This window comes from Henckelia pumila, chromosome 1 (assembly GCF_033568475.1).
Source record: "Henckelia pumila isolate YLH828 chromosome 1, ASM3356847v2, whole genome shotgun sequence".
Classification (NCBI taxonomy): domain Eukaryota; kingdom Viridiplantae; phylum Streptophyta; class Magnoliopsida; order Lamiales; family Gesneriaceae; genus Henckelia; species Henckelia pumila.
Window position 1 is genome coordinate 87,663,976 of NC_133120.1, and position 12,480 is coordinate 87,676,455.

Here is a 12,480-nt window from a genome sequence, read left to right on the forward strand (position 1 = left end):
AAACATGAATAGAGAGTTATAAAAAAGAATTTAGGTGTAGGAGGAAGTGCAGAACAAATTTTTCTATCCTAAGTGCTGAATCACAACTTTAAGTTTGAAATGGGAATTTTTTCCCAATTTACCGTTCGTGAAACTTTCATATACCATCTTCATCCATTTATTTCCTCCCAAAAAAATCTATAAGCTTTATTTGGTCAACAAACTACATTATAACAAAAGTTTTTAATTGGGGGAGATAAGAATTAAGAAATTATAAATAAAAGTTGGCTCACGGTTAGGTTTAAATTTCAAACAAGCCAACCCCAAAGAACCCTTAAAAAAGCCTCTCCGCGATATCCTCAGTTCATCGTCCCTAATTTTTTGCCCTTTTTTCCTGCCAAAGCAATAACATGAGGTATTATCTTGTTTAGTTGGCTGATTTTCTTTGCAGATCTCTTATTTTGTTGGAATTTTCATAAAGAAGAAAGATGTTGATATCCGTTTCCACAATTGTTTTGGATTTGATCTCGTATAATGTGTATGTGTGTTCGGTTGGTTGTGTTTGTGAACCGAGGCTTATTTTTATTGAAAAATCGAGGTATTCTCTTGATTTTCTTTTCGGATCTCTTCTGGAATTTGATTAAAGAATACAGATGCCGATATCCCTTTGCTACAATTGCTTTATATTTGATGTCGTACGGTGTGTATGTGTTTTTGGATGATTGGTGGTGTTCGTAAACTGAGGCTTATTTTTCTTGAAAAATCGATTGATGATGGACTAGGATTTCCTTATTGTGTTGTATTTTCTTCTGATTTGGTGTCCATGTAAAATGTGCAGCGATGATATAGAGTTGAGCGACACAGAGCTTCCCGATTCAGATCAATATGAATCTTACAGCGACGTCGAAAGCGAGACTGACTTCATTGTCGAACCCAGTGAATCCCCACCTTCCATTGACTTGAAGTCTCCTGCGATTGAACAGTATTATAGCGACTCATTGCCAACTTTTCGTCATGTACGCAAATTTTGTTCCCATATGTTCCATGTGATTGCATCACCGATGCTTCTCTGCAAATTTCTTGATACCATAATATTATTTTTAACCTCATCTAACGGCATTCAACTCATGAATTGGTGGATCTGACATTTGAGTCGTTGTGCCATGCTAGCATACTTTATTCATGTCGAATAGTGATTACCTAGAAACTAAAGTTTGATTAAACTTGTTGACAGTTGTGTGATTTATGTATGAAGATTCCTGATGATGGAAGCATCGGTGGATCAGTCACACTTACAAATGCGGATAAACATGATCGTCTGAAAGTTTCAGCAGAATTAGTTTTGAAATTTTACAATGACACAAAAGTTAGATAAGTTATTTGATGTATACAGCTCTGATTATTATTATTGTAATTGTTATTCTTTTCTAGCTTAGCATTGTGTCTTGCATTCTTTCCTACTGGTTACAGTTGAAGAATTTCAAGCTTGTGAAGCTTTGCAAGTTCAACATTGCAAGTATACATTACGGGCTCACTTTCAGGGCTCGTGAAGATGGAAGCGAGGAGTGTCCTCTTTTTCGAGGTGTTGTTCGTTGTGTGGGTGGGCAAAAGCCGGTGTTTTGTGAAATCAAGGTGCCATTCTTCACCGTGTTGATCTCGATAATCTTTATCATATGTTTTCTGGAGTTGGGCGAGGAATAATTTATGAATTTAGAGGAGATTCTAAGTCTGCGATTGTGAATAAGATTCTAAGAAACACAATTGCATCCCCAAAAGTTAAAAAAATGTTCTTAGTCTTTCTTCCTTCTTGGCAGAAAAGTTTTAGCACTTGGTTTTGATTTTTTTTAGGAGGATGATGAAGTCACACTTCTGCCTGGTGACGATGATTATGTTAGTTCAGAATCATGTGACATCAAAGGTAGCCCCTCCTGCACATGGTATTATATCTCCACTAGTCATATTTAACTGTTTCCGCTTGTAAGTTTTGTTAAGTTAATAATTGTGCATTTTTTGACGTAAAGGCATCTGATTAGATGATATTCATCATTATTGACGTGGTAATCCTGAAATGTTACACTATTTTGCCAAATTAAGTATCGAGGACAGTATTGTGATGATTTGACGTTGATGGGACAGCAAAGAAAATTATTTTCAAATAAATACATGTGATGGGACATGATATATATACTGAAAATTTTGCAGGAGTTGCCTAAAATTACGATCCTCCCAACTCCATCAGCTGCCAAGACAATTGAAACTGGTTTTCTCGAGAAATAGATCATTTTACATGTACTTGAAACGCCTTATTTTCATTGAGATCATCTACTTTCAAACTATTTTTTACCCCGAGCAACTTGTTCAGTGCACCAACATAGGCTCGAACACTAGAGATCACGATATCCATATCTGCTCCGGTTCCACTATCAACAGAAATCACAAATGAAATGTCTCTTTACGAACACTAGAGATCATGATATCCATATCCATAAGCTTGAACACAGTATGATCGCTGTGATTATTGAACTTAAGAACAAGTTGAATGAAATTTTGCCTCATACTTGAATGCACGGTTAACAGTTTGTCCAGTCAAAGCATGTGTTGCAGGTACACTATCTACTCCTCGAATTAGAACCCTTGTTGTTGCGATAGCATCAATACTATACCTTATGTGACTGAATTCATGGAATACACTAGAAGTTTGACAGGAACCTAGAAATAGAAGAAAAGAGTGATAAATGACATTTCAGATCTTACAAAGAACTGTGTTGAACAAGAATACAACTTAAAAACACCCACACCTTCCTTCCCATTGGCAGATAATATCAAGTATAGTGGCAGTAAAAATGATTAGATGTCAAGTTTTGGATGAAACATTGCCATTTAAAATTAAGGTATACAACATGTTAATCTACCAAGTGCATTAGTGTGAGAATAATAATAGAGAGCCCAGCAGAAAAACAGACCTTCACTAATTAAAAGTAAATAAAATAAAATTTGAGTGTATGTAGATAGTGTAAAATATTATTTTTTGACATGGGTACTAAACATAAATCTAAGTTTTGGATTGAGTATTTATATCCAATTTACCGTATAATAAACTACCATAAATCAATAATAAAAAGACACAAATAATGTTATGTGTGTGAAGAACAGGAATAACAAAATAAAAATATACGACTAAAATTCACTACACTACTTTTATATTAGTCTTTTAACAAAATCTCTCTAAATTCACATAGGCAGAGAGTGAAGAACAAAGACAACAAGATTTTATTTTATGGATTCAAAAAAATAAATTAGTGTACATATGGATAGGTATACGGACTTATGTAACTTTAGCGGCTTAAGAAAAATCATAAAGTATCTAATGGAAAAAATGGCTTCCGTACAATAAATCCAACATATCAAGCACAAATAACATAAAGTTTTTAATTGTTTTAAAAATTTATCTGCAACTATATATCAATTCTTGTTCACCAATGCCTTGCATATAGACTACAAATATGTAATCACTGTCGGCAAATGTGCACATGTTGTTTGAAAAGTCTATCTTGGTAGGTGCAATAAATGTGGCAAATTCATTTTTGAATTTGCTGCTTGTGTTTAAATTGCATGTTCAGACGAAGGATCAGCTCTATAAATAGAGCTCTTCCCTCGGCATTTCAGGATCATCCCACAGCTCGAGCAATTCTTCAGTTCTCGAGTGTATTTTTTCTCTTCAGTATATTTCTATATATATTTGTGAGATAGGTTTTCTCATGTATAAGAGAGTGTGTGTCTCTTTGGAAACACGGAGAGATGTTGTAATTCTCCAAATATTGTAGTGGAATCATTTGATCTTGCCCGTGGTTTTTACGCTAATAATCTTTGGGGGTTTTTTCACGTAAATCTTGGTGTCTATTTTATTCTTCAATTTGCATAGTTTTTATCTCGTGATGCCGCACCTGGGACCAACAAGTGGTATCAGAGCCTTGACAGAAAATTTCTTAAAATTCTGAGTATGCTCTGTGGTTGCAGCTTTGACTGATCTTCCACATCAGAAAATATTTTTTGAGATTTTATAAGGCAAGATTATTGTAGTCAAGATGACGGCAAAATACGAGATAGAAAAGTTCAATGGGAGCAATTTTTTGCTTTGAAAATTAAAGGTGCAAGCAATTCTAACCAAGGAGCGTTGCTTGGCAGCTATTGGAGATAGACCAACGGACATCATGGATGATCAAAAGTGGAATGAGATGAATCACAATGTTGTTTCCAATTTGAGGTCAAGTCACTACACAACAAAATTTTCCTAATGAAAAAGCTTTATACTCTTCGGATGGCGGAATCCTCATCGATGACCGACCATATCAATACACTGAATACTCTATTTTCCCGGCTCACCTTTATAGGGCAAAAAATAGAGGAAAAAGAACGTGCGGAGCTTCTACTTCAAAGTCTACCAGATTCATACGATCAGCTCATCATCAATGTTACCAACAATGTTCTTTTGGATAATTTAAATTTTGACGACGTATTAACTGCGGTTCTTGGAGAAGAGAGTCGTCGAAGGAACAAGGAAGATAGGTTGGCAACGTCGAAGCAAGCAGAGGCTTTACCGATGACGAGAGGAAGATTGACGGAGCGTGACTCTAGTGGGAGCCACAGATATGGTAGATCCAAGTCAAGAAGTAAAAAGAAGAATATTTACTGCTTTAAATGTGGCGGTAAAGGGCACTTCAAGAGAGAGTGTACGAAGAGCATCGATAAGGGATCTCAAGGAATGTGGCGAGTACTTCAGATGGTGGTGAAATATTATTCAGCGAAGCAGCAACAGTTGCAGAAGGCAGACACAAATTTTGTGATGCATTTATTATGGATTCAGGAGCGACGTGGCACATGACGTCAAGGAGAGAATGGTTCGATCAGTATGAACCAGTCTCAGGAGGATCTGTATTCATGGAAAATGATCATGCCTTGGAAATCGCTGGGTCGGTACCATTAAAATCAAAATGTTTGATGGTATTATTCGCACCATACAGGAGGTACGACATGTGAAGGGCCTGACAAAAAATCTTTTGTCTTTGGGGCAATTGGATGATATTGGGTGCAAAACCCGTGTCGAGAAAGGGATCATGAAGATTGTGAAAGGCGTGCTTGTGGTTATGAAGGCTGAAAAGGTTGCTGCAAATCTGTATGTATTGTTGAGGAAAACACACAAAGAGGCGGAACTAGCTGTTGCATCGATTGGTTCGGGAGAAGAATCGACAGTGTTGTGGCATAGAAAGCTTGGGCATATATCAGAACGAGGAATGAAGATTCTCTCAGAACGGAAGCTGTTGCCGGGGCTTACAAAAGCGACTCTACCATTTTGTGAGCATTGTGTTACTAGTAAACAACACAAATTAAAGTTTGGCACATCTACTGCCAAAAGCAAAGACATATTGGAGCTGATTCATTCTGATGTGTGGCAAGCATCGGTGGTATTCCTAGGAGGAGCGAGATATTGTCTCGTTTATTGATGATTTCTCTAGGAGATGTTGGGTGTATCCAATCAAGAAGAAGTTAGATGTTTACGAAGTCTTCAAAGTTTTCAAAGCGCGGTTTGAACTTGATTCTGATAAGAAAATCAAGTGTTTGAGGATTGATAACGGAGGAGAATATACAAGTGATGAATTTGATGCATTCTGTCAGCTTGAGGGCATCAAACGACATTTCACGACGACTTACACGCCTCAGCAGAATGGAGTGGCGGAGCGGATGAACAGAACTTTGTTGGACACAACAAGGGCCATGTTGAGTACTGCGGATCTACCAAAGTCATTTTGGGCAGAAGCAGTCAAAACCGCTTCTTACATCATCAATCGTTCTCCTTCAGTGGCGATTGATTTGAAGACTCCGATGGAGGTGTGGACTGGAAAGCCAGCTGATTATTCTCGGTTACATACATTTGAAAGTCCGGTGTACGTTATGTACAATAAACAAGAAAGATCAAAGTTGGATTCCAAATCCAGAAAGTGTATCTTCTTGGGCTATGCTGGTGGAGTAAAGAGGTTTCGCTTGTGGGATCCTACTGTCCACAAGCTTATCATCAGCAGAGATGTTATCTTCGAGGAAGATAAAGTGAAGGAGACAAATTCACACAGAATTCAGAAACTACTATCATTCAGGTGGAAAATAAAACAGACGAAGATCAAGTTTATTGTGAAGCGGTACCAGAGCGCGAGGTACAAGAACCAGTTGAGTCAGAAGTTTCCAAAGTGAGGCAGTCAACTCGAGAGAGAAGACCACCAAGTTGGCTTTCAGATTATGTCACTGAAAGCAACATTGCATATTGTCTATTAATAGAGGACGGTGAGCCATCGAGTTTCCATGAGGCTACTCAAAGCTCGGATGTATTCTTGTGGATGACAGCGATGCAGGAAGAATTGGAAGCATTGGACATGAACAAAACTTGGGATCTTGTTACACTACCACGAGGGAGGAAAGCTATCGGTAACAGATGGGTCTATAAGATCAAGCGTGATGACAATAACCAAGTGGAGTGGTATCGTGCAAGATTGGTTGTCAAAGGGTATACTCAGAAAGAAGGTATTGACTTCAATGAGATATTTTCTTCTGTGGTTCGACTTTCAAGAGTCAGGGTAGTATTGGCATTGTGTGCGGTATTTGACCTACATCCAGAACAGTTAGATGTGAAAACGGCATTTCTTCATGGCGATCTTGAAGAAGAAATCTATATGCTTCAGCCAGAAGATTTTGCAGAAAAAGGCAAAGAGAACTTGGTTTGCAAGTTGAACAAATCTCTGTACGGTCTCAAACAAGCGCCGAGGTGTTGGTACAAGAGATTTGATTCCTATATCATGAGCCTTGGGTACAACAGACTTAGTGCAGGCCCTTGTACGTATTTCAAGAGGTCTGGTGATGATGATTATATATCATTTTGCTGTTGTACATGGACGACATGTTGGTAGCAGGCCCCAACAAAGATCGAGTCCAAGAATTGATGGCACAGTTGGCTAGAGAATTTGATATTGAAAAAAAAAAATTCCTTTCACAACAACAAAAATAAACATGAACCCAACACAAATCGAATAATCTACCATAAATCAAAAAGAAATCGAGAATAAGTTCAACCTATGTTGCTATGACTTGTCCCTCGTCATCGTCTGCAGTTGTTTGGCTCTTATCTTTTCAAAACCCTCGTCCATAGTTGTTGCCTATGGATGATTAATTCCTTCGGCCGTGTGGTTTTTTGTGTGATAAGGATACGTGAGTTTAAAAGGAGGAGTGGATCAATATAAGAGAAGATCGAATGCGCGAGTTTTCTCAACTGAGAAGAAGAGATCGTGAGTTCACAAGAGAAAGAGTTGTTGGCCGTGTGAGTTCTGTGAGAGAAGAAGAGAACACACACAGAAAAAAAATCAGCGTTAATAATTTTACGAAAATAAATTAAGAGTAAAATAGTTAAATATGTGAAATAGGGAGTGTAAAATAAATTGTTGGTGTATTAGAGACACAAGAATTGATCTTAAGGTGATGTTTGTGATTGGGTATTTATTAACCGTTATTAATAATTAAATTATATATTTATATGTTGTTTCATATTCAATAAATTTAACCCAAAGTTTTCATGTGTTAGTGCAAGCCATGTCAAAATCCAATACAATTTTTTTAAAAAAATAATTGACGGTATTCATTGAATGAATTGATGCAGACTAAAACATGGCTTGCCTAATCATTTATTGGATATAAAATTCATCATATCCAATCAGTGGGTATCGCTTTATTGGTGTTCATAAAAATGAGTACGGGGAGGTGAATAACACATCAAAATTCTTATCATATATATAATTTAATGAACGCTTCATTGTCAGGCGTTTACAATCGTTTTCCCTTGTCTGGCTCTTGCTTTTGGTTGATGGTAGACGTTGGAGGTCTTACGTGCCTTCTTTTTGTATGGTCCTTTAGTCTACTCGGGTTTTAGAATATGCTTGGGCTCACACCATCATATCACCGTTACATTTTATTTCGGGTCTGCTTGTTTTGTGTCACATCTATTTTTTCCTGGCGACTTTTTTTGCACATCGAATTTTCCATTTGATCGTAAATTTCTGGACATATTTCTAGCATAGCTCTGACTTACTAGTCCAGCTCAAGATGTTGACAGCTCCGCATTCGCGTCTGTGTCTGATTCACTTTCGTCTAGCTTGACTCGTTGATGTTGCTGTCTTTTTGCTGCTTAGGATGACTTTTGGGAATGTTCTATGTTCCACCGGGTGCTCTTCACCCGATGGATCTTGGCCCTTGATTTGTGTGGGCCCCATGCCCAATCAAGGGCAGATGCTGCACCGGGTGAAGAGCACCCGGTGTAGCATAGAACCTGCCCGACTTTTGATGACGATTTTGTTAGTTGTCATTGATTTTTTTGTCTTCACAGACTCAATTTTTAGGATCGTTTTGGTTGTATTTTATCTGGTACACTAGTTGTTTTGATGTGATTAGTTTCATTATATAGTCTTTAGAGTAGGTCTTGGCCTAGTCCCCTCCTCCTTTAGGTTTTGTTTGTTTGTTTATATACAGGTAGGTAGGGTATGCCTAACCCCGTTTCCAGTGGTGTTTTGTTTGACCAAATTTTGATTTCCAAACAACTAATCTAAGATAAGAATTAAGAAATTATAAATATAAGTTGGCTCACGGTTAGGTTTAAATTTCAAACAAGCCAACTCCAAAGTAAAAAGGTAAACACTTGTATGCAACTGTTGCACGGGTCGTATTCGTATGACGGGTCTCTTACATGAGTTATCAATTAAAAAATATTATATTTTATATCAAAAGTATTACTTATTATTATAATTATGGATAGAGTTAACTCTTCTCACAAATGAAACCGTTTCACTTATGCGATACTCAAAGTAAAAAAAAGCCTCTCCGCGATATCCTCAGTTCGTCGTCCCTAATTTATTGCCTTTTTTTTTCTGCCAAAGCAAAAAACATGAGGTATTATCTTGTTTAGTTGGCTGATTTTCTTTGCAGATCTCTTCTTATTTTGTTGGAATTTTCATAAAGAAGAAAGATGTTGATATCCGTTTCCACAATTGTTTTGGATTTGATCTCGTATAATGTGTGTGTTTTCGGTTGGTTGTGTTTGTGAACCGAGGCTTATTTTTCGTATTCTCTTGATTTTCTTTTCGGATCTCTTCTGGAATTTGATTAAAGAATACAGATGCCGATATCCCTTTGCTACAATTGCTTTATATTTGATGTCTTACGGTGTGTATGTGTTTTTGGATGATTGGTGGTGTCGTAAACCGAGGCTTATTTTTTCTTGAAAAATCGATTGATGATGGACTAGGATTTCCTTATTGTGTTGTATTTTCTTCTGATTTGGTGTCCATGTAAAATGTGCAGCGATGATATAGGGATGAGCGACACAGAGCTTCCCGATTCAGATCAATATGAATCTCACCACAGCGACTTCGAAAGCGACGAGGACGCGGACTTCATTGTCAAACCCAGTGAATCCCCTCCCAGTGACTTGAAGTCTCCTGCGGTTGCACAGTATTTTAGGAACTCATTACCCAGATTACGTGAGGTATGAAAATTTTGTTACCATATATTCATGTCATTGCATCACCTATATTTCTCTGCAAATTTCTTTATACCATATTATTCTTTTTAACCTCATCTAACGGCATTCAACTCATGAATTGGTGGATCTGACATTTGAGTCGTTGTGCTATGCTAAGTTGCTAACATACTTTATTATCGATGACCACGTCGATTAGTGATTACCTAAAAACTGAACTTTGATTAAACCTGTCGACAGTTGTGTGATTTATGTATGCCACCTGATATTGTACGCACCGGTGGAGCAATCACACTTACAAATGCGGACAAAGAAGATGGTCTGAAAGATTTGGCGGAATCAGTTTTGAAATTTTACAATGACACAAAAGTTAGATAAGTTATTTGATGTATGCAGCTCTGTGTATTATTATTATTTTTATTATTATTGTTATTGACTTAGCATTGTGTTTTGCATTTTTACCTACAGTTGAAGAATTTCAAGCTTGTGAAGGTTTGCAAGATCAACATTGTAGACACATGTTATGGAATCACTTTGAGGGCTCAGGAAGATGGAAGCGAGGAGTGTCCTCTTTTTCGAGGTGTTGTTCATTCTTTGGGTGGGGAAAAGCCGGTGTTTTGTGAAATCAAGGTGCCATTTTTCACCGTGTTGATCTCGATAATCTTTATTTTATGTTTTCTGGAGTTGGACGGGGAATAATTTATGAATTTAGAGGAGATTCTAAGTATGTGATTGTGAATAAGAAACGCAGTTGTATCCCCAAAAGTTAAAAAAATGTTCTTAGTCTTTCTTCCTTCTTGGCAGAAAAGTTTTAGCACTTGGTTTTGATTTTTTTTAGGAGGATGATGAAGTCACACTTCTGCCCAGTGACGATGATTATGTTAGTTCAGAACAATCATGTGACATCAAAGATAACCCCCCCCTCCTGCATATGGTATTATATCTCCACTAGTCATATTTAACTGTTTCCGCTTGTAAGTTTTGTTAATCAATAATTGTGCTTTTTTTGAGGTAAGGGCATCTGATTATATGATATTCATCACTATTTTATGTGATTATTTGGACGTGGTAACCCTGAAACGTTACACTATTTTGCCAAATTAAGCATCGAGGACAGTGTTTGTGATGATTTGACGTTGATAGTTCGACTTTTGTGATTCCTAGCCTCGTCGAGACTATGTTCGATGTTTCGTGAGCATTTTCTTTCTTTGCATTTTTTGTTATTATTTTTATTTAGTTAAATCATATGATGTGTCTTGATTCATTGTCCTATCCTTTTCAGACGAGATATGTTGTATAATTTGGAGGCTTTCTTCACGCTTATAATCTATGTTTCTTATGGATATTTTTAAAATTTTAACGCAGCAAAAGCGATCCTGGAGATGGCTCAAAAAGTGATCCTGGAGATGTCTCAATTGCTGGTTCTGATGTTCCAGAGGGAAGTTTGAAATAAAGAAACTACCAACCTTAATGTGCAAAACAATCTCAGGAGTCTGGAGGAGTTTTATGTTTTATATTTGATGTTACTGTGTTAAGTTTTTGATTTGTCTGGACGTTGCACAATGAATCTATACCCCACTAAAATGGTCCATCTCCTAGTATATGTTTAATGGTAGTAAATAATTATGGACTAAACAATTATTGTGTGGAATGCGCTTCCGTTAGTGAGGTTCGGAATTACATGAACAAAGTTAATAATGATTATTGACATGGTATCTCACTAATAAACTGTAAACAGATAACAAATAAAAAAATTAAAGATCGGGGTTCCCTATATTTGTTTATCCTCTCGTTTCTTGAGATGCAACATTTTTCTGGGTTTAAAACTAATTTTTTTCAATGTGTTGGTTGCTGAAGGAAATGAAAATATTCTGGAGGATGTCTCTCAGACGTTGCAGGTTTGCTATAGTAATGATACCCACCCATCACCTCAGAATAAGCTAAGTTTTTGTACATGAAATGGATTTGTGGTTTCTTGAGCTGAGACAAAATCTGGAATTTTCAGTTTGCACTCCAATACAAACAATTTTAAGACATTTTTAATTTCACATGGAGAGGCCATAGAGTGCTCCAACCTAAAAAATTGAAAGCAAACAATGATATTCTACTTGGCCATGCTCAACCTTGTCAGGTGCCCATAGACTCATGAATGACACAGCATTAGCTAATCTTATAGAGTTTTTTCTAAAATATTTAGCTGGGGCTTCAATTCAATCGGCCGTCTAATCATATAATTTTCCAACACTTCATTCTTTGGTTCAGAAGAAGCACAATTGATTAGCCCACCAACAAAAAAAAAGGAACAATTGATTAAAGCATGTGCAAGGACCGATGAACTTGAGCGAGGAAGCCCAATTTTATTGGGCCAAATAATTCCCGCTCCATTCAAGGGGCACTAAGATGCACCACGCTTAGGAGTCCACCTATATGTTTTTTTTATTATTTTAATACACGTCTTAAATATTATTAAAAATAAAAATGATTTTTTTAAAAATAAAAAAAATGTTTATATATTTTTAAAAAATACAAAAATTACCCAACTAGTCATTTTAATGATGCATATTTTTTAATCACGTTTTTTTAAGTATGTATATATTTTTTAAATTATGTGTGTTAAATTAATTATCTTATGGTTTTTTTAAAAAAATAAAACTATGAGTATTTTTAAAGTTTAATAATGTGTAATTGTATTTTTTTTTTAATCAATTCTGGAGAATTTCGCTCAAATTGAACTCTGCAAGTGTCGGAGTTTTCAAGCTTCTCCTCAACCATGCCTAGTTTAAGATCTTTCGTGCTTAGTAGTGTTTCAAGCTTAGTCACAAGACTCACAACAGATTTTAAGTTAGTATTTTTTTTTAAGAGAGTGTATTTAGTTTTTTTGTTTGACCCAATCAGTGTACAACGCCCCATAAGTTTTTGAATGCTCTCCAGAG

General features: G+C 36.5%; 1 protein-coding gene across 4 annotated transcripts; it reads left to right on the top strand.

Annotated features, from left to right (window-relative positions):
* The first annotated feature begins 236 nt into the window (after positions 1–236).
* On the top strand, positions 237–11,255 carry LOC140861879 (uncharacterized). 4 transcript variants are annotated; one of them, XM_073264895.1, is made up of 10 exons: positions 237–394; positions 818–995; positions 1,214–1,345; positions 1,450–1,611; positions 1,828–1,916; positions 9,370–9,553; positions 9,788–9,916; positions 10,016–10,177; positions 10,386–10,481; positions 10,913–11,255. In XM_073264895.1, exons 1-10 carry the CDS (start codon positions 390–392, stop codon positions 10,943–10,945), a joined length of 1,170 nt encoding a protein of 389 aa, XP_073120996.1. In that variant the 5' UTR covers positions 237–389; the 3' UTR covers positions 10,946–11,255. The 4 variants fall into 4 exon arrangements, with proteins under 4 accessions (XP_073120996.1, XP_073121002.1, XP_073120990.1 ...); XM_073264884.1 differs by lacking the exon at positions 237–394 and adding an exon at positions 415–577; XM_073264901.1 differs by lacking the exons at positions 237–394; positions 9,788–9,916 and adding an exon at positions 412–577.
* The last annotated feature ends 1,225 nt before the right edge of the window (positions 11,256–12,480 follow it).